We start from the raw sequence: 24,494 nt of genomic DNA, 5'->3' as shown, positions 1-24,494 counted from the left end.
CAATCGCTCATCATAGTTCATTAAACTAATTACTGGTTATCTAGAGCTGTCTGAATTTAGTAAATTAGTCTACACAAGTAAATGTATAGGCTACATTACAGGAAAGTCATTAAAGACTATAAACCTTTATGAATCCTCGTAGAAGCCCGATGATTATAATCGTATATTATTATTATTACTATTATTATTATTATTATTATTATTATTATTATTTTATAATCCAAATGTGTTTTAATAAAAACGAAGTCTACAAAAATGAATAACATATTTGTGATTTATCGTAGCCATGCTTTGCACATTAATATAGGTTATGTAATATTAAAATGTCGAACCATTATTTTCGAATTATATTAATTTGTCAACAATTGCATAAAAGCAGTTTTATTAGAAATATTTGATTGCTTAAAAAACTTCCACTCACCCATTTCCAAACGCGCATCCGCTAGTGCGCGCTGTTGCCTTTTGGAAAAACATCTCTTGTCGTTTGAGCCGGTAACTTTGGATCCCAATATGGGACATTAAATATACAAAGGTAGGCAACAACCTGATACATACTCAAATTCTGATTTTAACAATAATAATCGAACAAAACCACGTGTATAAAATAGACGTGCATTTTATGTGGATCTTTCTTTGGGTACTTTTTAAAAATAAATATAGCCTAACCTAGCTACAAGCAAGCAGTAATGCAAGTGTTCCACTTTTCTAATCTGTGAGGTGGCCTTCAGCTAGGCTCATGATTCCGATATTTCATCTCCACCCTAATATTCACTATACTATTCCCTTTTATTAGGCTAACTATGATTAATGTTACGTCTTAACAGTAAAGGCCAAAGTGTCAGGCTCAGGCCATTGCAATGTATATTAAACACCGTTCTTTAAACACAGTCACTATCTTGGTTAATGCTTTACTGATACAATATTAGAGCCTACGGCTTGATTCGACTGCTTTCTCCAATTCTTTTCCATTTCCTAATACTGCTGTTTTGCAGTTGAGCCAGTTGTCGAGCTGCTTCGTTTGACTGACAGGAGTATTTCTATTGACTCTCCGAGACGTGCCCAATAAGAAACGAGGTGGGCGGAGCCACTGTAAAACAAGCTTTGCCAAATATTCCGAGTCGCGGTCACTTGCAGTTACTTGCAATCCAGGCTCGGCGCAGCATTCAAGCATCCCTATGTTTTCGCCAAGCATTTCATTGGGATCTGCAGGATTCAAACCACAGCAGTTATTTTGAAAACGAAGGGGACCATTAGTATGATAACTTTTATTTGAGTTTACTTCGTTTCTTTCATTTCTCATATTTGTCCTTTGTTTTTCTTCACCTGATATCATTGTTTTTTTGTTATTTTTTCTACACTCCCATCCACTATTCATTTGCAGCCAGTTTTCTCCCCACCAGCTCAAAAGGGAATACTGTACGGTTCTCTCCCAGTCTATTGCTATTTGAGAGGACCTAGCGGACGTCGGATTCATACCTTGGCAGGCATACCGAGAATCGGACAAACCGGGGATTTATTTATTCGCGTCGGCGCTGGTGGAAGTGGACATCCGCGGCGACACTGGTCGCCCTTCTGTTGTGAGGAATGTACCCGGTGCTCAGGTTGGCTCGCTGAGGGAGAATATCGACGCGCTCTCTCTGTATGAAAGACTGCCGTGCGCCTCTGGTTTTGTATTCGAGAGGAGTGCGTATAAAAGGGACTGTAGGCACCAGGTACTTTTTTGGAGATGCTCTGCATTTGATTTGATCGGTTTGCACATTTGCTACTTCGTCCCCTTTTCCTCGTTGGATCGGGAAAGAGTTTAATTGCCTCAGTCATTCTCTTGGGCGTTTCACATCTTTTTTTGGACTTATCTTTTCGTAAGGGATTGTGAATTGTGACCCTCCCGGAAGACAGCAAAAATGGGGGACTCGATGTGGAGATACTATTTTGGAATTGTGTTTATTGCATGCAAGGTGATCTTGTCCAGGGCGATGATTCTGGAGTCCATATATTGGAACACAACAAATACCAAGTAAGTGAAGCACGCGTCGCCTGCGCTCATTCAACACCGCCAAATAGCTTATGGAGCCTTTTCAAAAATACGTGATTTAGCGCTGTGGATAGCTTTTGTTAAGCTTAACACGGCATTTCATTAGGGATGTGTCTATAGAAATTCCTTAAATGGTATACGTAATACTCCTAACGTGTTCACGGCTATTATAGCTAGTTGACATACATTTTATGGGGCGATTTTGCGTCGGGAGTCCGGTTTGCGCAGACGGCCGCACACGGGTTTATGGTGGTCATGTATACGTAGGCGATATAAAACCTCGGTTCATAGCAAAATTATAAATGCCAGACAGGTATTTTGTAGTTTCTTACGTGTTTCGGTACTACAGTGGATCGCATAAAGCGGTCAATTTTGCATCACCAGGGATAACGGCAGGTTGATCACAAGATGCGGTTAGATTATAGCATGTTTAGCCGAACTGACTTTTGAAATGATTAGACTATCCTCGAATTCTTTGGTCGACACGCAACAGTCAAATATGTACCAAATTATGAAACATCTTAATATTCAAAAATATTCTTAAACAGTCATTAGAAAAAAATAAAACTGGCCTATTCCGATGAATCCTGGGTCGACTAATTTTTCACTTAAATCGTACATATTTTCATTAAATGACATTGGAACTTTGTTGGAATCTTATCAAATCCATAAATTGTATTCGAATGGTATCCTAGGCTGTATGAAAAAAGGCACATACATATTTGCAAACTATACACAAATAGTTAGGCCATCTTTGTTGACTATAGCTTTAGGGCGCTGTGGGCCTATTCGATTTACTTGTTCCATCCACACTGAGAGCAATCTAACTTTATAATGCGCTAGTCCAGTTTAGCAAAGGGTTTTTGCATTAAATTGCAGTCACAATTGTCAAATATGAGAAGCATTACATTTTCTGTATGTCACTGGGCCTATTGAACTGAAAACGTTTATCAGGTCACTAGCCCATACCTCCCTTTTAACTTATGTTCTCATTTGCAACCATTACTAACTCAAGTCAGCCCCTTGGAAATTGAATGCAACCACACAGAAAATAGCCCCAGAGTTGAATTATGCACTAAACACCGCAACCTCAGACTAGGAATTTCAGACCCGATGGGAGAGCTGGCCTTTTGTGGTTATTTCGTCACAACGAAACGCGAACTCTTCTGGCTTCCATTCCACAAGGAGCTTGTATATTCCCCCAATAACCTCTCCTAAACATGCATAGGTAAATACAAAATAATAAAACAATGAGACCTTTGGTAGGATATCGAAAACGTTAGTACAAATGGACTAACAGGTGTCCATAATTGATCCTTGATGGTCGAGATTGTGTGCTTATGGATAATATCTTTTCAATGTTATTTTAATAAAATTTTAATAAATTTAAGACATTAACCTATTTGCGTTCTAGCGGTGTGTTGTAACACCGGTGCCATTTATCGTCCGAATTCATGACATTATTTCAGTTTCTGAGCTTGAGTCCTATTTAACAGTTTCTGCTACGCGACATAGCCATATAACACACACACACACACACACAGAGGCTATATATAGGCCTATATACATACATACATACATACATACATACATACATACATACATACATACATACACGTCGAGATGACTGGCTTTGGCCTTTAAAGTCCTTTCCGGCCGTGGAATGCTGGCAGCAACAACCGTTTGTACTCAGCTTGAATATAATCGATGATTTGCCAACATCGGGGAAACGTCGGTGTTGGTAAAAGGCATTTAGATTGCTCATATAGCGCCTACTTCGGTTGCTCTGATTTTATAGACAAAATTAATGTAAAACATTTGAAATCATTACTTCAGTCTCGAGTGTGTGAGAATTAGATAGGCTATTGAGATAAACGGTTCGTCAGAGCTATGAGACGCGTTTGCGGTGGTTAGGCTATTATCTCACCGTTTGGCTGAGCGAGGTGGGGGAGGCGAGAGATTCAATGGGTCTGTGGCACGGATGCGAGACGATTGATGCAAATACAACAAGTCGCAGACGCCTGCTTTGCAGTAGTAGCCTAAAAGCATTTGTTCACACAGCATTTGACGTGCCTTGTGGGTTTATTTAGGCCAACTTTTTAGGCTCGTTAGGGAACACTAGTATACAGGCTAAATAAACATTAAAATATTAACAAAATAAATATGAATTGTGTGACACAATATTCATTAATTAAAAACACATCCGCCTGGATACGGATACTACTTCCAGAACGCGACCCGAGGCTCAATTGGTCTTCAAAAAAGTAAAATAAAAAAACGGCCTAATGCATATGTAGACAAAACATATATTTCAAGACTGCCCTTTCCTTTACTGAAAATGGATCAGTCTTTTACAAGAAAATGCATGCCTTTCAAATAGATGTATAATTTAACGTGGCATGTCACTCTCCCTTTTGAAAATAGCCCAAGAAGTGTCCACCCTCGTAGCAAGTATAGGCCTTTTCTAGGCCTACAAAGACAGCGGACATTCCTCGGAATTAGCTTGTTGTGCACATTCTCTGCGTTCTGTCTGGGTGACGAGTTCAACGTTAATGGCCAGGGAATTGCCTGGTCTCATATAGATACTTTTGTAGAAAAACTTTTGGAAATGTATATTTTCTATTTTATGGGCATAATCATGAAGTTGAATATGCTCTACTCGTCGTCATAGGCAGACCTAATCATTCGGAATAACACTGTCCAGTGGGCCTTGAAATAGGTTACAGCCTCAATGTATTTTGTCTGATCTAATTTCCTCTCTATTAAGTCTATAAATGTGATCAGAGATTAAGGTCCCATATATTTTGGTGGCATTTTAATTGGTTATTTTAACTTTCAAATATTTACACTTTTATTAAAGGCAAGGCCTATACTTTTTCACTGCAGTGTGAAACATAAACATAATGTCTTCGCTTATGAAGTTTGGCAATATGTTGAGCAGAGCCTCTCTCCTCAGTCTTTTGACCAGCTTTTGTCTTTAGCATTCAGGGTGGATGGATGTTAGAATGTGAATGCTTTGAGCCAGTCCAGGGGCTTTGTGTGTAGGCTGAGGGAGCAGAGAAGGCCGGAGCTGTGCTCTCTCTCTTCTCTGTGAGCTGAGTGTGACTGTGTTAGGGTGTGTGTGTGTGTGTGTTCTGCACACGCAGAGGAGAAAACTCACACCATATGTCCCTCAGTGTGTCGTTTTAAACCTCATTGTTGTTTACACTTTACAACTTTACTGCCGTTGTATGAGCCTCCCCAGATAGACCACCGCCGCCTTCTCTGTTCAGCCATGCCGTGACCCCCCCCCAACCTTCGTCTTCTGGTAATCCGTTTTGTAGTTGGTCGCCAGAAACAAAAGAGAGGCCTGCTTACACGGTTTATGTGAGGGGAACGTTGCCTCTCCTCCAGTGCAGTTCATTAAGAGATTACGGAGAACCCAGGGCCTTTGTGGCAGGCAGGCTCTGGGGGTGGGGGTGTGTGGGGGGGTTATCCGTGCCTCCTTGTGTGAATGGGGGGGAAGGGGGAGGAGGGCATAGAGATGTAGATCTATCGTGAATGAGTGACGAGGGCAGCCTGAATGTTGTAACTCTGTCCTCCTCCTTCCTCAACCCCCCCATCCATCCATCCATCCATCCATCTTTCCTCCGTCACCTATCCACCCAGAGGATTGCCTCTCTCTCTCGCGCTCTCTCTCTCTCTCTCTTTCACTCTCTCTTTCAAAACAAACATGGTAGTGTCAAGATACAATCCTGGTACCTCACAAATGGTCCATACAGTTGGGAGGCATGGGTTCATGCCCGGCACACTGCTATTTCAACGCCCAATCCTCCCCGTCTTTCCCACAGAGAAAAGGGAGGTAGAGACAGAGAGGGAAGGAAAGAAGCCTCCCATGTTAACACCGCTTACTGAAAGACAGGGATCCCATGACAACGCCCAGAAGAAACACTGATGATTAAGGTTGTGTTGACGAAGGTCCACAGGGAGGGGAGGCATGGAGAAGGGGGCGAGAAAGGCACAGCGATAGGGAGAGAGGTACAGGGAGACAGTGAGGGAGCCGAAAGTGTGGGCCCCCTAGGGGCCGTGGGGGTAATTATGGTCGCTTCCGAGGAGGGCCCGGCAGGCCTGGATTAAAGGATGAAAGGTACAGTTGAAGGATGAGTGGAAGGGATGACAGTGGACGGAGGAGGGATAAAGACCCCTGTCCCATCGGCCGACGGAGGGCGAAGGGGGTCACAGCGGGGTATGATGGGAGTATCGGCTCCTTCCATCCTGCGTCTCCCGTGCCGTTGTCTCCCAGTCCACTGAATCTCCATATCCCGACCATGACTGAAAGCCAAACAGCTCCGCGCACCTCCCTCACTCCGTGTGTTACCCCTTCCTCGTCGTCCTCCCTCTATTCAGGGTTTTCTTAGGCGTGGCGCGGCGGAGGGGCAGGATTACGTCCGGCCTGTCGTCGTGGCGGGCCACACAAACGGCCAGGGTTTGAGAACGACACACAGATAGAAGGAACGTGGGACGTGCAGACATGCACAGGGAGGGGTGGGGGGATCCAGTGTCAGGGAGGGAGAGAGAGAGGGGAGGGGTGGGGGGTGAGGGTGAGGGTGAGAAAGACAGAAAAAGAGAGAGATCTTAGAGTTTTTTTTTTTTTTTTACTGTCAACAGATGGGATGGTCATAACCCCAGGAAGCAGAACCCCCCCACCACTTGTGCCAAAGCTTCTCCCCTCTACCACCACCACTAATGCACCCCCCCACCCCCCCTCAAAAAAAAAGATACCAGAGTTAACGTGAGAGAAAGAAGGGAGAAGTTAAATGAGGAGAACAGATGTCAACGTGTTTGATTCACTCTCAAGGCTCCTTCACATCTCAACCACCCGGGCTCTCGATCAGGGGGCTCGTCAAACCGTGGAGTGGGTAAAGCAAGCGACATGGTGGAGAGAGAGGAGGGAGGAAATTAGGGGAGGAGAGGGACATGGAGGGATTGAAAGAGAGCACGGGGGTTATTGAGAGAGAGAGAGCGTATTTAGAACCGGCACCTGTGGCTGTTGTCACCAGGCCACCAAATGCACAGACACTTGGCCTGTAGAAACACCTGTGCGACTGAAGGCATGCTGAGACCTTTGCCTCTACCCCCCCTGTGACATTTCCACGGGCTAGGAGGAGTGCGACCTGCTCCCGTTGCCTCGCACTGGGTTGTGTCGTTTGAACAGGAGGTGACGGAGGTTCAGGAGGGGCCGGGGATCACGCTCACTCCGCGTCCCGGAGGCAGGCGCCCCCGTTTGGGCTAGCTCACGCGGGCTACACATATTAGCTCTGATAATGTATGCGTGTGCACAGGTGTGGACTTAAGGTCGCTCATTATGTACACACACACACACACACACACACTGTTGGCCAACCTGTTGGCATGTTTAAGCTGTGTAGGAATCTGTGGTTCAGCTCGGTCGTGGCGGCTGTGCGAGGAGGCCCGTGGCGGGCCGGTGGAGCCCAGTGACGAAGAACACACTGGGGCCCTGGGGGGGTATGACACGCTGCCCTGGGAATAGTCAGGACCTACCAGGCACCCTCACTCACCCGGACAAAAGGTGGGAGGCAAACTGGGGAGGGAGCGGTGGATGAGGGGGGGGGGGGCAAGTGGGCCTTAAAGAAAAAGCACTTTCCAAACACGAGGCACTATAGAGCCTGCTTTTTATTTGCTCCTTCCCTCTTCTCTTTTTCCTATGGCCTCCGTCATGGTCTGTCTCCCCCCCACCCCCGCCCCCCGCTCTCTCGTTGGTCTGTATTCAGGCGTTGATAGATGTGGACTAGTCGTGTTGTTGTACATGTGTGTTGGCGAGCCGCATTGTCTGTTGCTGTCTCATCACCTGTCCAGGGTTCCTCGTCTTTCTGGTGTCGTAATGGCTCCGAAGCGAATGGGGGCAGGCGAGGGGATACAAACAAACTCTCTCCCTTTTCTGTTATATCCATAGTGATACAGCACAAGCTTGTGCTTTGTCAACTTTTAAAGGCAAGCGTAACCAGTTTTTATTATTATTATTATTGTTATCATCATTGCTATGGCTGACCACTGCTTTGGTTACACAACATTATGCACTGTGGGACAGAGTTTTGTAGCGTACTTTTACACTTTTACATTCTTTCTCTCTCAGTGTGTATGTTTCTTTCTGCCCCAGGCGAAGGCAGATCTCCATTTTGAAACAATAGCCACAGAAAGAACAGGAAGATGTCATTATGACACCTGATCTTTGCATATTCAGTTATAAAACAAACACTAACCCCTCCCCCTCGTTCAGCCTGCTGTGTGTTTAATCAAATATCTAAGTGGGGACCACCCAAATGGTCCCCACTTAGATACCAAATGTTAGGTTTAATAACAAGTTTAGGCGTAGAATTTGAATTAGGGTTAAATAAACTGTTTGCTGTTAATAGGGGTTTGTTTTAGGACTTAGGGTTTGGTTATGTTCAGGCGTAAAAGTTATTTATGTTAAGGTTGGGTGTTACATTGAGTCTTACATGATCAGGTTGAAAGAAGACATTTGTGTGAGTGTTAGTTACACATAGACTATCACCCACAGCAACTCACAGAAGTCAGGTTCAACAAGGTCATACAGCATTCATGCAGTCAAACCAGTAGTGATCAAGGCAAGTTCAGTAATTCTGTCAGGTAGGGCCACTGATAATCTATAAAAAAAAAATGACTGAGGCTGTGTGTTTGTCAGTCGGCATGCATATTTCCTTGTGTGTGTTTTGTGTGTGATTGTGTGTTCAAGCCAGCACATTTCCTTGTGTGTGTGTGTGTGTGTGTGTGTGTGTTGTGGGGGTGTTTGTGAAGGGAGTGGAAAGAGAGTAGGAGGGAGGAGAAGTTTTCTTGGGAGGAGAAATCTTTTCTTGAGCGCCTTGTACACAGACACACAGCCACACACCCACACAGCCACAGTCACACACACACACACACACACACACACACACACACACACACACACACACACACACACACACACTACTCCAAAGCGGCGGTGAGCAGGGACTGTTTGCCAGATCCTGACTATCCAAACACTGAGCGGAAGGACTGAGCTACGAGATAGAAGAGAGGTGGACAGTGAGAGACGGAGAGGCAAGGAGAGAGGCAAGGAGAGAGGCAAGGAGAGAGGCAAGGAGAGAGGACGGGAAAGAGAGGCAAGGAGAGCTGAGGATCTGGTGTCCATCTGTTTGTTCAGTAGTGTTTTCTCTAGGACCAGTTATGAAGATGAAGACCCTAACACACACGTCTCCTTTAGGAAGCGACAAACAAAAAGTAATCACTCACACACACACACACACACACATGGTTACCATTGCCCATCACATATTTTATTTCTGCATGTGTGTGAAAGGTTCTCAGTAAACGATTCACTGATATTCTACAGCTCTTAATGAACCCCACGCCAAACGCAGTGTGATTGGATTCCTTGGTACTCCAGTTTCCATTGGTCGGCTTTGAAGCCCGCCTTCGCCTCTCTCCACAGATGGTAGACTAGCTCCATCCACGCCAGGTCTCTCCATCTACTCACCTCACTGTCTGCTCGCACCAGGGTGCCCTGCTGAAGGACACCTCGGGTAGACACACAACATGCCCCAGACCAACACACTGGCCGTGTGTGTGTGTGTGTGTGTGTGTGTGTGTTGGGGACATAAATAAGGAAAGATAGATATCAAGTGTGGGTATGTTTCAGAGATGGAAGTGTGTGTTTCACCCTCTTGGTGCTCTGTTGTATAGAAATACAGCACCAGTGAATTACAGTACCAGTATAATACAATACGGTACCAGTGAAATACAGTACCAGTGTTAAACAGTACCAGTGTAATGGCTTCCACCCGCATGCTCCAGTTCCTCAATTTCACTCACAATTTGTAGTCGGGGAAAATGTGTGTGTCTGTGTGTGTTTGTCTGTTACACTCCCTGAGGATAAAAGGGCTGTATGTGTCTCATTGGTTTTCTAATCAGCTCCTCCACTCTGAGGGGTCAAAGGTGACTGACGAGACTGGGCCCTCAGCCAGCTCACTCCAACACACAACCCAAAGACCTGAGCAGGGAGGGACAAGGGAGGGAGACGGAGGAGGGAGAGGTGGGGGAGGGAAGAATAAAGATGAAAGCAAGAGAGACCCCCGAGGACACATTGTTTGTGTGTGTGTGTGTGTGTGTGTGTGTGGGTGGGTGGGTGTGTGTGTTTGTGTTTGCATGTGTGTTTTTCTCTCTAGCTGCCCATACAGACCACGTGAAAGACCCAACTAAGGGGTCAAAGGGTCATGACTCCCCCTACCTTTGCCAGGGGATGGGATTACACTAACAGTAACCAACAGTATCACTCTGATACGAAAACAAAACCAGGCCTTCCTCTTCATTAAAACCAGTTGTGGACCAGTCCTTAGCCTTATTCACATTCAACTGGATGTTATTTACTTCGACTGCGTTCAACAGTATTCTTTCTCCTTACTATATGACTTTTTCATTTATTAATTTTTTTAAAAATATTTTTTTTGTCTTTTCTTTCCCCTTTCTGACAGTTCATATACGCTTTATCTGTGCTATCCTGTCTTCCATGATCTGTGTAATTAGGTCCTCATTCCCTCAATTACATTGGCGTTAAGCAGTTTTTTGACTTTGTCCTGAAATACCAGGGTCACTTATGCCGAAACAACCGTCGCGGCACGTCGCCGTTATCCTCCGCCATCGGCCGGATTGATGAAGATAATTTGCAACAAGCCATCACTAATGAAATGTACATTTTGACGTGGATGAATAGTGAATACCCAATGAATTCAAGACGTCAGCTGTTGACCACGTCTTACAGGCTGTCGTTCTCACCCGTCCTCCCCCCCTGTCCTTTCTCTGCAGATTCGTACCGGGGCAAGGCCTGGTGTTGTACCCCCAGATCGGGGACAAGATGGACATAGTGTGCCCGCGTGTGGACGGAGGAGTGGGGGACGGCGTGGAGTACTACAAGATCCACATGGTCCCCAAGGAACAGCTGGAGAGTTGCACCATCACCAAGGCCGACACGCCGCTGCTCAACTGCGTCAAGCCGGACCAGGACGTCAAGTTCACCCTCAAGTTCCAGGAGTTCAGCCCCAACCTGTGGGGCCTGGAGTTTTTCAGGGGAAAGGACTACTACATCATCTGTGAGTACCTCGCTGCCACGAGAGCACGTTTGCCTTTCTGTCTTCATCGCGTTGCCCAGTCAGGCGCACTTCCTGCTGTCAGGTAGCCAATATCAGTGGGGTATAGCTGTCACCATTAGGCAAAGATGACACATTTTTTGTTTGTGTAAACACGACTCTAGGGCTTTTTGTTATTAGGTTTTCCTAGTAGTTGATGAGATGCTTTGAAGACTCCCTGTTTTAAAATAAGGGTGTTGGACTGAACCATCTGCGTGGTGCTCAGGGGGGGGGGGTTTGGACTGAACCATCTGTGGGTGCTGACAGGGGGAGGTGAGGACAGCACCATCTGGGAAGCACTTCCACTGCCATCTGGGATCTGTCAAACTAGTGAAGGGCCTTGTTTCTGACTGAGTGGAGAGGAGGGGAGAAGATAGAAGAGGAGGAGAGGAGGATATGATAAAAAGAAAGGAGAGTTAGCATTTATTCATTTATCTTATTATGTTGTTATCTCTATCTCTGTCAGATCACTAAAGCTGTGAGCTCAACTCATTGACTTTGCAAACCACATATGCTTTAATGCAAGCCAGCCATACCCATAGCTTTCAGGAGGCTAGAAAATAAATACTACCATTCTGACACATAAAGTTAACCCTAACCCAATACAGGCAAGAGTGTTAGACAGACGGAGAGATCAATATGGCATTTGGGGGTCATGTAGGTTAGGTTATGTTGGGCAGTGTAACACACGCGCACACACACACACTATCAGTCAACAGTCCTCTTTCTCTCTCTATTTATTTGTCTGTCTATACCTCTCACACACATTCTGTCCATTCACAGTTCAAATTGACACACATCCTTTCTCCCCTCAATTACTGGCACACTCCATCAGGCCTGCAAGCTGATTAGAAGACAGACACAGAAAGTAGAGTGTGTGTGGGTGAGTGTGTGAGTGTGTGTGAGTGTGTGAGTGTGTGAGTGTGTGAGTGTGTGAGTGTGTGAGTGTGTGAGTGTGTGAGTGTGTGTGTGTGTGTGTGTGTGTGTGTGTGAATGTGTGTGTGTGGGAGTGTGTGTGAAAGAGAGAGACAGAGTCTGGGTGAAAGGCAGAGAGGAAGAGAGACAAAAGTTCCATTCCAACTTGATTTTAAGAGCTTGCAGATCCCAAATGCTAACACGTAGCCGCGAGAGGCAGAGACGGAGGGGTCCCTAGTCGTGCGCCAGGGAAGTGGTTCGCCCACCCGGTAACTGCCTGGCTGTCAGTAGCGCGGCAGCTAGATGGAGGCTGCAGCTGTGACACTGCAGAGATTCACTGCAGCACGGAGCACATAGGTAGAGAGCCCCCCCCCCTCGCTTCACACAGAGGACATAGGTGGAGAGCCCCAGTCAACCCCCCCCAGCTTCGTATGGGCTATAACCGCGACTCGGAGAACAGAGACAGAAAGGTGTTTGTAGGTGGGAGGAAAGAGAGTAGGTTTCTGTGAATGTATGCGCTTTGTGAAATCTGAGTGTGGGATTTTTTTGGGGATGATTACGACGTGTTAGTTTGTGTGCGCGCGTCACAAGTTCACAGTAAAAACATGAAACTCGGACCGATTCTGCCTCGGTAAAGTTCATTGGGGATTTTCACAGTTTTTTTTTGTTGAGCTGAGCGGTATTCGATAAGTAATTAATTAAAGAGTGTTTAATCCTGAATTCTTCTTTTAATTAATCAGTCTGGCCCACATCAATGGAATCTCCGAATCAACCAAATGGATTAGCTCTGCCTAGAACTGTTTAGCCTGCCCATAGACCATAGCCACACGGCCGCGGAGGCACCGTTCAAACAACTGTGACATTAGCTCATTGATTTCGCTCTCAAACAATGTGTTGGATTTCAACACATGTCAACCACCTCTTATGAACTACATGCTACACAGCCCCTCTGATGGATATTGCTTTCAGCATCAACTCTCACTGATGGGTAGTGTTCATTTATTTGCAACGGCTCTGTGTGTTGTCTCTGTGTGTTGTCTCTGTGTGTTGTCTCTGTGTGTTGTCTCTGTGTGTTGTCTGGGTGTATGTTGTCTCTGCGTGTGTGTTGTCTGTTTGTGTGTGTGTGATTGTGTGTTGTCTCTGTGTGTGTTGTCTCTGCGTGTGTGTGTGATTGTGTGTTGTCTCTGTGTGTGGATGTTGTCTCTGTGTGTGTGTGTGTACTGTTGTGTGTGTGTGTGTGTACTGTTGTGTGTGTGTGTGTACTGTTGTATGTATGTGTGTGTGTGTGTGTGTACTGTTGTGTGTGTGTGTGTGCACTGTTGTGTGTGTGTTGTCTGTGTGTGTGTGTGTGTGTGTGTGTGTACTGTTGTGTGTGTGTGTGTACTGTTGTGTGTGTGTGTGTGTGTTGTCTCTGTGTGTGTGTGTGTGTGTGTACTGTTGTGTGTGTGTTGTCTGTGTGTGTGTGTGTGTGTGTGTGTGTGTACTGTTGTGTGTGAGTGCCTTTTAGGGCAGCAGACTTTCAAAGAGACGGGCCACAATGTTGCTCCGGTTGGAGGCCGATGAGTTTGATGTGATTGTTGTAGGCAGCATGGCCCGCAGCCGGGAACTTAGTGAGCGAGATGATTACATGAGCTAAAGAGGGAGGGAGGGGAGGGGCGGGGAGAGGACGGGGGAGAGGGGGGGAGAGAGAGAGAGAGAGAGAGAGAGAGACAGGGAGAGAGAGAGAGACAGAGAGACAGGGAGAGAGAGAGAGACAGGGAGAGAGAGAGAGAGAGAGACAGGGAGAGAGATAGGGGCATAAAATTAGAGTGAATTTATGGAGCGAACGACGTTGTGGCTGCATGGGGAAATTCCATTAAGATTTTAATCACCTATTCTTCGTTCAAAATAGAAGAGAGAGGGAGAGAAATACCCCAAAACCGATCTCTCAGAGTCTCGGCTGTCACAGCGCCTTCGGCCTCAGAAGCAGAGGACTGTGTGTTGGGCAGACCAACGTCTCATCTGGACAAGAGCTGAACGAGCGAACACCTCGGAGAGTTTTCCGTACGCGTCACACGTACTGAACACAATGTATTATTACTGACGTCTCCCTGGACGAGTGTCTGACCAGTGTCTGTAGAGTTATGGGAACATAACAGAGATAGTAATCACAGGCACTGGGGGGGGGGGACTGGTGGGTATGCATTTGGGGTGAACCCGTGTTGCTCTGGTCTTTTCTGGGGTCATGGTGAGCCTGAATGAGTGGGCGCCCCCTCTGTCACAGGAGATTATGGTGCACAACGACGACAAGCTGTAACCAGCCCACGACCCCGGCACCGCGGTCAGGGCGTCACGCTTCACCGCAACTGGAGAGCGCAATTACCACGGCATTTAGATCATAGCTGCATGGTCCTCTGCCTCAACAACCGGTTCTCTGCCTCAACAACCGGTCCTCTGCCTCAACAACCGGTCCTCTGCCTCTCTCCTGCAATTGTTCATTCTTTCAGTCTTCCTCCCTTTGCCACTCTGCCTCTCCCTGTCCCTCGCTCATGACTATCTTGCGCTGTTTCTGTATTCTGATTGGCTCAGAGTGGTGCGTTAATTACTCTGACACACATCTCAAACTCATACACACACACACACACACACACACACAAGGTTGTTTGTTAATAGGGGCCCTTTTTATCTGGGGGGGGGGGGGGTATTGAGTTAAGTGCTGAAAGTCTGTATTCCTCCATCTTGATTGAAACACACAATTGAATGGAGCTCAGTAAAGTGGCTGATTCTTCATTCAGTCTCCTGATTCAATAATCACAAGCAAATGGAGTTAAGAGGCTGAATGATTAGCGATGCCATTTAAAGTATTCTGGACTCAGTGCTTTTGAGACAAAGGAAGTGTTTGTCGTGTGAGCGCGAAATACATTTTTGATGTATATAGTAGTGCTACTTCTGTTGGTTACTGTCCCAAATCAGAAAAGCTTTCAAAAAGCAGAAAATGTTTGGCCACGCTTAATTCTATTTGGTAGTGGTGTGTGAGAGATGTCATTACTATCCATGGAGGAGACGTATAATTTTCAGTGTGTGATTCTGAATGATTAGTCCCCCTCTATGGTGTGCGTGTGTGAGGTGACTTCATGCTTTAACACAGAATGCTGTGATTGGAACTAGCCACAGCCATCGCACACCCTAAGTGACAGTTAAAAGAGTTAGCGTGACAAAATGGGCTCCTAAATCCGCAAGGACATTTGAGTGAATGTGGCCTGAACGAAAAGCGACAAGTTCCACAGAATATTCTCTGTCTCTCTTTCGCTCTCCGTCTCATACTTTTTTTTTATTACTCTGGGCTAGGTGGAGCAGCAATCTCATCTTTGGCCATGATGGAATAATCTATCTCTTTCTTTTATCCTCCCTCTCTCTCTCTCTCTCTCTCTCTCTCTCTCCTCCCTCTCTCCCTCCCTCTCTCTCCTCTCCGCCTTGCTAAGTCTTATCTGTGCTCTGTAAGGCGCTGGTGGTGGAAGTAAATCCATTTGTGAGGGACATGTATGAGTGAAGTCTATCCTCCCTGACGTTCCTTTTACACAGGGATTACAGCTAGCTGCTAGCTCCTTCTGCCAAACAGCCCAGTGCGGCACTGACAGGCAGGCTTCCTAACCAGGCCGGGCCTGCCAGCCTCCCGGAGGCAATGCCGCAGATGGACCTCCAAATGAAACATTTGTCCGGGTCCCAGCCACGTTATGTTATGCGCCTTTAAAAAACAGCCACTTGTGTCATGAATAAAAATAAATAATACCGGTTGCCTAGCACTGGTACTGAAACCTGTGATCCTCTGAGAGGCTTAAGCAACTCTGACATCACCCTCTGAAACATTTCTGTTTTAACCCTGTACAAACCTGTACCCAGGATTACTGCTATGGTTAATAATAATAATTTCAATTTATTACAATAAAAAATCATGTTAAAAAGTCAAAGTGCCTGTAGCTATAAGGAGTTGGGAAATGTCAGAGGTTGACTGGTTAGGTCATTTTAGCAGTTGGTCAGTTAGGTTTTGGAAAGGATCATATGATTCCACAGCTACGCCTGTGCTTGTTTGGTTGTGTGTTTTGGGGTCTAGTGCTAAATGCCTTTCCAGGACTGGCTAAGGCCAGAGGAGAGAGACAGAACGCACCGGATCTTTGTGAAGCACACGCACTGACACAGACAAAAACACATGCATAGTCAGTGACAAGTAGAGCTGTGCAATGCATTTAACAACGCTGTGACACTGTCCCTGTGGAAATGGAGCAAGAGAATGAGTGAGGGACAGTGTGGGCGGGGTTTAGTTGACACCCCCAGTTCCTCCCAGTCCTACCTAGCGGACAGGCTCAGGTGACAGGTGAACGCAGTTGAGGGCAAAATGTAGAAGAGAGCGAGGGGACAAATCAGGCAGCCGAGAGGTTCATTGTTTCAAACCGATACTGCAGGAATCGCATAGAATCACCTGCTTCTTAGTTCCCCACTGGTTGATGAAAAGGCTTTGGCCTGAGGTGGGGGGGGGGGTTTAGGGAGGTGGGGTACCGGGCAGGGGGCTAGATGGGGAAGTCAGTGAGGTAGAGGGGCAGGGAAGGAGGGAAGCTAAAATCTGTGAGGCGCCTGTCTTGTTGCGGAGGGGGGGGGTGGTGGTGGTGGGGGGGGGGGGGGGGGTGTGTATTAGACTGAGCAAGGGAGTTTGGGGGGGGGTGGTGTGAATGCGGGCCACTGCACACTGGCGGCCGGCCAACCCGCTAAGCCCTGGCAGCTCGTTAGCCTCGATGTTACTGACCTGATAGACCACAAGCCCCCTCTCCCCCAATCCCCAGTGCCACGCGCAGTTCTGCCTGCCTCCTCTAGGGGCAACGCAGAGCCTGGGAGTGAGAATGGGCCTGGTCACGGAGATCCAGTGGAGGACGGAGGTCCGCGCGGTGGCGGCTCCGTCCACGGAGCGTCCCCTTGAACCCCCGATTCTCACGCTTCTTCCTGAGCGTGCCGTCTGGGCCACGTCTGTGTACAGCATTTAATGTTTTTCTCTAATCTGCTTGAACTTCTTTGATAAAAGGCCTCCCGGCAGCTGTTTAGGAGCCCATTTTGTTCTTCTATCACATGTGGGACGTTTTGCCCCAACCCCCCCCCCCCACCTCGTGTCCCACATCTGCTCCCGGCAGCTCCGCTGTAACGCCACTGCTGCTCTCGCATCTTGCCACTGTTTAAACGGTTTCTCTTTTATTTAATAAGCTCTTTTATTTTTAAGGGTTATTGAAATATTTATCACCTCCATCCATTCTGCCAGTCCCTCAGTTGTCGTCGTTGTTTTCACATCATGCCCTCAATGGAAAACAAAAACTCAAGCCCATTTTGCTTTCCTGCGATTGTTCATTTGCCCTCCTCTTTCGTTTTATTCGTCATTCATTTCCTCTGTACCTTTTTGTGTTTCTTTCCCCTGCAGCAGGTTAGGGTTCGGGGGGAATTGTTTGAGAGTTTTATGTCCAGTAGCCGGTTGTTTCAGTACTACACTAGCACTCTCCGGAGTGTCCTGTGCTAATGTCCGATAAGCCACCGCAGATTTTCCTGTGGCTTAGCCAAAATTCCAAAATGGCTGCCTATTGTTGTTTCGTGTCCATTGTCTCCATCTCTCTGTCTCCGTAACTGCGGGTTCCACTGGGCCCGTCAGCAGAGTTACAGATATTACAGACACAGTTACTCAAGCTAATTGACTTTGAGGCATAGGCTACGTGGAACATTCTGGCAGCAGTGTGGAACGAAACCACTGATGGTATGGCGGTGGATTGGGACATTTTATTAAGAGGAAATCACTTACTTGTTAGGGGCTTTCAGCATTTCCCTGAGGTCTTTAAAAAGTGTCCGGCTAGCCCAAGGCAGGGTTTATGTACATATGGCACTAGTAACTGTTATTTCGATGTTTGTGTTAATGTGTTAGCACAGCGGCTAATTCTAACCTTGTGTCTCGCTCTGTCTCTCTTAATCTCTTATTCAGCAACGTCTAATGGCACCATGGAGGGCCTGGAGAACCAAGAAGGAGGTGTGTGCAAGATGAAGTCCATGAAGATAATCATGAAAGTGGGACAAAGTGAGTATTGACTCCACCAAAACAACCCGCTTATGCGTGTACAGACTGAGATGTTACCCAAAGCACCGTGAGGTCCTGCTCTGTGCAGGGCAGAGTGAGAGAGAGAGAGGGATGTAACAGAGCTGACATATCAAGAGACAAATCCACCCACGCTCACACAGACACACACACACACACACAGCACATCTGTCCTCTGTGGCGCTGCCCATTGCCTGGCCCCTGCCGGTAATTAATGACCGTGATCATTCATAAATCAGCCGCTTCGCCACCCAACAGGGTAATTTCCAGAGGTCGCCCCCTACAACAGGCACGGCAGCTCACTAAGAACCGCTGAAGGTCAGAGAATTAATTAAGGAGTGGCGCGGGGGGGGGGACGCGCACACACGCACACATGCGCGCGTACACACAAACACATATGAGTAGAGTGTGACATTGTGTCTCTGGGTTCCAGGTCCATCCGACCCCGCCCCGCCCAAAGACAACCCCACCAGATATCCACCCAAACACCCCGACGTCGGAGGAAAGGAGTCCCACAAACCAAACGAGGTGCTGAAGACGCCAGGTATGTGTAGAGGAAAAACACCAGGTCCGCCTTTCTAAGATGGTCTGGTGAAACCTGTGTGTGTGTGTGTGTGTGAGGGCTTAAGCGTAACAAGTAAAGGTCAGCAATTCTTCCTCTGGGTAGTTGGAAGTTGCCCATAAAGCTGATAGGCATCTCTGCTGGGCTCTCAAAGCACCCTGTGCCCCAACCTCATCCCCCCCGTCCCTGACTGCCAAAGTGACATTTTCAGGAAAATGATCCAATCGCCATCCAACATCTTCACTAGCTTCCTGGAGCATAGACATATACTTGTTCACCTCACACACACACACACACACACGCACGCCAAACCACTCTTATCTTTCCAATGCATTTGCAGTTAAAACCAGACCCACAATTTCCCGCAAATTCACTCTGTTTAGAAGGGTTGAAAAATTCTGTTGAGTAGTGAAAACCGACTGAGATATATAAAAGGAGCAGAGAGTCCCTCCCTGGCCCATTAACGAGGGGGCGAGACTCCTCTTGCCTCACATTTCTGTTTTCACACCGAAATCCGTCTGACAACGACGCATGGATCTGCCAGCGCGCCACTTAATCTGGCCTGGCACCCTGCTCTGCAGACCTCAGCCTCCTCGCCGCCCCCCTCCTTTCACACCTCAACCCACCCCCCAGCTCGGAGAAGAAGCATATGGGCGTCAAAGCCCTGTGAGCAGAGTGTCAGAGGCAGCGTAATCCTTTTGTTGAACAACGGAAGGGTCCCTGGATTGGGCCCACTGCCATCCCCGTTCCCATACCAAGCTCCAGAACTAGGCCCTCAGGGGAGCCAGACAGGGAGACACGGTAATCCAGCAGACCAGGGAGGAAGCCCCTATCCTGGGGGAAAAGGGACAGACCTGCCCTTGAGTCCTGGATGCATACCAGAGCTGCTGTTATTAATAGAGATGACTCAGCTCGGGGTTCTCATCTGATTATACTATAGTTTTCCTAGTGGGCTTTTCTGACAACTGTGTTTCACTTCGGCCATTTTGTGCTGTATTACCAAGCTTAGGCTCTAAGGCCATAGCAGTCTTTCTATAGAGCAGAGATGGAATTTGACCTTCAGGAATTAGCTGTGTGAAAGCAGCTCTCACTCTCAGGGCATTGTACCCTTCTGCCTTCCACCTTCTGTCACCATGAAAAGACGTTTCAGTGCGAGTGAGTGAGAGAGAGGGAGTGAGAGAGAGGGAGTGAGAGAGAGGGAGTGAGAGAGAGGGAGTGAGAGAGAGGGAGTGAGAGAGAGAGAGAGGGAGTGAGAGAGAGAGAGAGGGAGTGAGAGAGAGAGAGAGAGGGAGATTTTTATTTTTTTTCTGAATGGGACACCCCTAATCCTCTGACCTCCCCCCGTCTTCTCTCCGTCCCCTGACACCGTATGACCGCGCCCTTTACCTCTGACCTCACTCTCCTCCTCCTTCTCCCCCCCCCCCCCCAGGCACGTCGCTCAACGATGGCAGCGACCAGGGGACAGGCGGGAAGTCGTCCAGCGTGATCGGCACCGAGGTGGCCCTGTTCGCCGGCATCGCCTCGGGCAGCGTCATCTTCATCATCATCATCATCATGCTGGTGCTCCTGCTGCTCAAGTACCGGCGGCGGCACCGCAAGCACTCCCCGCAGCACGCCGCCGCGCTGTCCCTCAGCACGCTGGCCACGCCCAAACGAGGCGGCGGCGGCGGCGGCGGCGGCAACAATAACGGCTCGGAGCCCAGTGACATCATCATCCCGCTCAGGACTGCGGACAGCGTCTTCTGCCCGCACTACGAGAAGGTGAGCGGGGACTACGGCCACCCGGTCTACATCGTCCAGGAGATGCCCCCCCAGAGTCCGGCCAACATCTACTACAAGGTCTGAGCCGCGGTCCCGCCTCCCCGCCCGGCAGGGCAGCTTTGGATTGGTCAGGCACCGCTCCTCTGTGAACGCCCCCCCACCCCCAACCCTGCCCCAGAACGCTCTCTCTCCTCCCCTGGCTCTCCTCCCCTGGCTCTCCTCCCCTTGGCCCTCCCGTTGTCTGAGATTTGTTTTTGTTTTCTCTCACGGACACGTCACTGTTGTGGTTATTGTCGTACGTCGCAGGAGGATTTAGAGTGATGCTGCTGCCACTCCCTGGGGAGCGTCGGGAGACGTCTGCTCCTGCACCCCAGCTCCTGCACCCCAGCTCCTGGTTTCTCACTGCGACTGCCTCTGGAGGCCACGGGCGTACGCGTTTTGGCGTAGGCGTTTTTTTTTTGCGTTTAGACATGGACAACGGATGGAGTGACAGAGACAGACGAATGGACGCTCCTTAGTTTTGGGATATGATGGATTGTTGGAAAGGTAACAGGAGTGGGCTAAGGACTTGTCCCTGAGAGGGAGAGAGAGACTAAAGCTGGGAAAGTGAGGAAAAAAGACAGGAGGGAGAACGAGAGAGGAGAAGAGGAAATGGAAGGAAGGAAGGGGCCGACCATGAACCCATGTCAGTGATGGCGGGCAGTCCCTCGGCTTACCAGCCAGAGACACTCCGTGGTTGAAATGATGGGAGCGGAAAACACATGAGGGATCTGGAAACATCCACTCTGGGACTACACTGACTGACACGCGGACATCACCCCATCACCGAACCACCCAGACACCCACTCAGTCCTGGTCAACTGTTCAGGTCCTCTTAATAGTTACAAGACACCCTTTTCCCCATTGTCCGACTTTTTATTTTCTAGCATCGTGATTCATTAGAGTTGTTACTTGAAAAAAATTGTTTGGAACAAAAAAAACATGATTCTTTTTGTAGTGTCATATTGTTGTTGTTTTATTTAGTTTCCTGGTTTCCAATCCTGGTATTGTTAAGCATTTTCATTTTATTTTTTTTTTATTTTTTTTACGCGCACACACACACTAACGCAGAAACACACACTGCAGCCCAGATTTACGAGAGCAAAGAGCTGGACGTGAAAGAACGAGAAGGTGATGTGACTGAAGTTGAGTTTTTTTTTTTTCTTTATTTGGGCTCCATCCCATCAGGGGATCGGGTGCTTCTACTACCTCCTCCGCGGGGTCTGGGCTAGCCAGTCGGGTTCTGGGGAGGGTGGAGGACCTACAGCAACCCGAAAGCAGCACTTTGTATCCCTCAGGTTCCTCCACCCGGGCAGTCCATAAGAACAGAACACAGGGTGCTAGTGGAGGGAGAGTTAGTGGGCCTTGAGTACTGTCTGTGAGACGTTCCAACCAGCCTTACTGCTGCAGTTTCAGCGACAGGCGAAAGATACGAAGGACCGGGTCGGGTTGACTTTGGCCCAGGCTGAAACAGCTCTCGGTACTGTATTGTCTTCTCCCCCAGGTGGACTAGTGCTCTCCTGCTCAAATGTAAAAGCACAGGGACCTCGAAGCGCATTTTCACTGGTTCTAAATTTATAATTTTCATATTGTGATTATAATTATTTTCTTCATTTTTACTCTTATTTTTTTGTTGTGTAACAAAATAGATGAACATTTAAAGGAGGACATTTCAAAACCACAATAAAGGAAGACAAAAAAAAACGGAATTTATTTATGATAGCCACATAGAGCACACGCGTTGTCAGAAAGGCACTATTTAGAGGTTAACATTAATATATGATGGTATTGAAGTGCACATTATGCAAGGTAGAGTTTTGATTACTTCATTACTACTTCACCCATAATGTCCCGCCTTTTAGTGACCACCCATCCGAACGGCTGCCTTGTCCAGAGAAGCTGGTCTAGGGCCTTGGGAGGGAATGGCAGCCCAGCGCAGGCCAGAAGGGCAGATATGTTTGTTGGACCTAAAATAGCCTAACCGGGTGCACGAGACAGACCAGCAGTGTATCCCACACTCCCTCACTGTAGCATCTCCCAAAGGACCATGGGAAATTTCCCACGATAATTCTGTTCATTCTTCCTCCCTCCCTGCTACCATGTGGTGCTGTGTGTGTGTGTGTTTGTTTGTACCTCCTCTTCAGTAACTCCAGTGAGACATTTATCTGTCTGTTTATTCACACACATTTAAAAAAAACAATGACTAAAGAAAATCAGTACTAGATTACACCATGACCAGACGACATGTATCTGCTCATCACCTACATTCTCCCATCAGTTCATTAAGAACATCAAATTTCACTTAAAAGCCAAGCCTTTTATGATCTGAGGTTTGTGCCTCTAAGAGGCTACAAAATCTGCAAATATGCAATTTTTATTTATTTTTTTAAGAATTGAGAAAAATCTACACCTATGGAAAGTGTTCTTAAACCACTGAGAGATGTAACAACAAATAAGACAAAAACAAAACAAGCAAAAGTGCGTCACGCGGGCCTGCTTTTAGTTTATTTTATTTGTAGTATTGTTTTAAATAATTTTTTTTCCAGTGATTTGTTGACTGTGTGCTGTAGTTCCAAGGTAAACTGTGAAAAAATACACATTTTCAAAATGAAATGAACCTGGACAGTTTCTGAAGAAAAAGCTAAAAAAACACACACTAGGAATCACAAACAAATTGCTGTTTAGTTGCTGTCTGACTGCGGCAGAATATGACAATCTTGTTAGTTTCTTTTAATCTGATGTCCTTCTCCTAGCTAACATTTCTGACACTCTCCTCACATTGCTAGGTTGGATATTCTCTTAGTTTTTTGCATAAAAAGTTGGAGCAATGTTGAGAGAATGTTGGAAATCTGGCTATGACAAGTACTTCAGGCTACTGTAAAATGCCTTGCTCGTAATGGTCAGCCCTTGGTCACCTGACTCAGTAATTTTGCACCGTTCTGTAGGTAAGAAACTGTAAATACATGAATGTTTGTATTGTTTATGGATCCTGGGTTGTTACGATAGCCTTATTCACCTTTTTAGGAAAGTAAATGGGAAAAAAAATACATAAAAAGCGGATTACCTGTCAGTAAAACAGAGCATACTACTTTTTTTGGTAAATAGCTTGTGTAAATAATGACAAGATCCCAATAAAACATTTTTTATAAACTCTTAAAGTAAGATGTTTTGTATAAAAATTTGAATTTTTTGCTATGTATTTTAGCTAGCGCTCGTTGGAAAGCCCGTGTCCTCCCACTCCCCCCCCTTTTGCACTGTTTCCATGGAAATCTGGTTTAAAAAAATTGAAAGATTAAGTTGCCAAACCAACTGCTGCATATTTGTGCCATAAGTGTGTACCATAAATATTTATTGATTTAGTTTTTTTTCTTCCATTTTTTTTTTTTTTGTTTTTTGTTGATTTGTCCAGTTTGTAATTAACACAGTATTATGATTGTGTTGTTCGTTTGTCTACCTGCCCTGGTTTCGTTAGTCCTGTCTGGTTTTCAGGTGACTGTATCTGTGGACCCTCCCCTTGCAGTTTGAGATGGCCAGGCCGTTGAAATGGTTAAACATTCAAAAACAAAAGAAATGAAAGTGAGGAAAAATGACACACATTCCACCAGTCTGTTACAAACTGAAAATGTTTTTCAATAAAATGTTTTTCCTATGGACATGTGGTCTGCCTGTGTTGTTTTGAGCCTGTTTGAATTAGCTGCAGGTCTCTGCTACTGGGCTTCACACTCTGTTCGTGCTAATTTAAGATGTCCAGTCTAGTCTAAAATCCTAGAAACATGGTGTAAGCCCATGGGTTTCTCTGTTGTGTGTTTGACCCAGGTCTGTTTGTACAAAAGTCCCCAGAAAGCTAGTAAAAGCAGATGAATCGGTCCCCCCAAGCTTTTTTTGAAAGGTCCCCACTAGGAAAAATGT

General features: G+C 46.8%; 1 protein-coding gene across 1 annotated transcript; it reads left to right on the top strand.

Moving 5' to 3' along the window:
- The first annotated feature begins 1,151 nt into the window (after positions 1 to 1,151).
- Positions 1,152 to 24,238, top strand: efnb2a (ephrin-B2a). The gene is made up of 5 exons (XM_010884360.4): positions 1,152 to 2,014; positions 10,892 to 11,175; positions 18,113 to 18,205; positions 18,657 to 18,767; positions 20,215 to 24,238. Exons 1-5 carry the CDS (start codon positions 1,902 to 1,904, stop codon positions 20,628 to 20,630), a joined length of 1,017 nt encoding a protein of 338 aa, XP_010882662.1. The 5' UTR covers positions 1,152 to 1,901; the 3' UTR covers positions 20,631 to 24,238.
- The last annotated feature ends 256 nt before the right edge of the window (positions 24,239 to 24,494 follow it).

Source organism: Esox lucius, chromosome 20 (assembly GCF_011004845.1).
Source record: "Esox lucius isolate fEsoLuc1 chromosome 20, fEsoLuc1.pri, whole genome shotgun sequence".
Lineage (NCBI taxonomy): Eukaryota > Metazoa > Chordata > Actinopteri > Esociformes > Esocidae > Esox > Esox lucius.
The sequence above is the reverse complement of the archived record's forward strand: the minus strand, read 5'-3'. Positions and strand labels throughout refer to the sequence as shown.

What these genes read in the sequence shown, in the direction of transcription:
- efnb2a (XM_010884360.4), top strand. Translation starts at nt 1,902, where the DNA reads ATGGGGGACTCGATGTGGAGATACTATTTTGGAATTGTGTTTATTGCA. An exon ending in TGGAACACAACAAATACCAA is followed by an intron (nt 2,015 to 10,891) that starts GTAAGTGAAGCA and finishes CTTTCTCTGCAG; the next exon opens with ATTCGTACCGGGGCAAGGCC. An exon ending in CGAGGTGCTGAAGACGCCAG is followed by an intron (nt 18,768 to 20,214) that starts GTATGTGTAGAG and finishes CCCCCCCCCCAG; the next exon opens with GCACGTCGCTCAACGATGGC.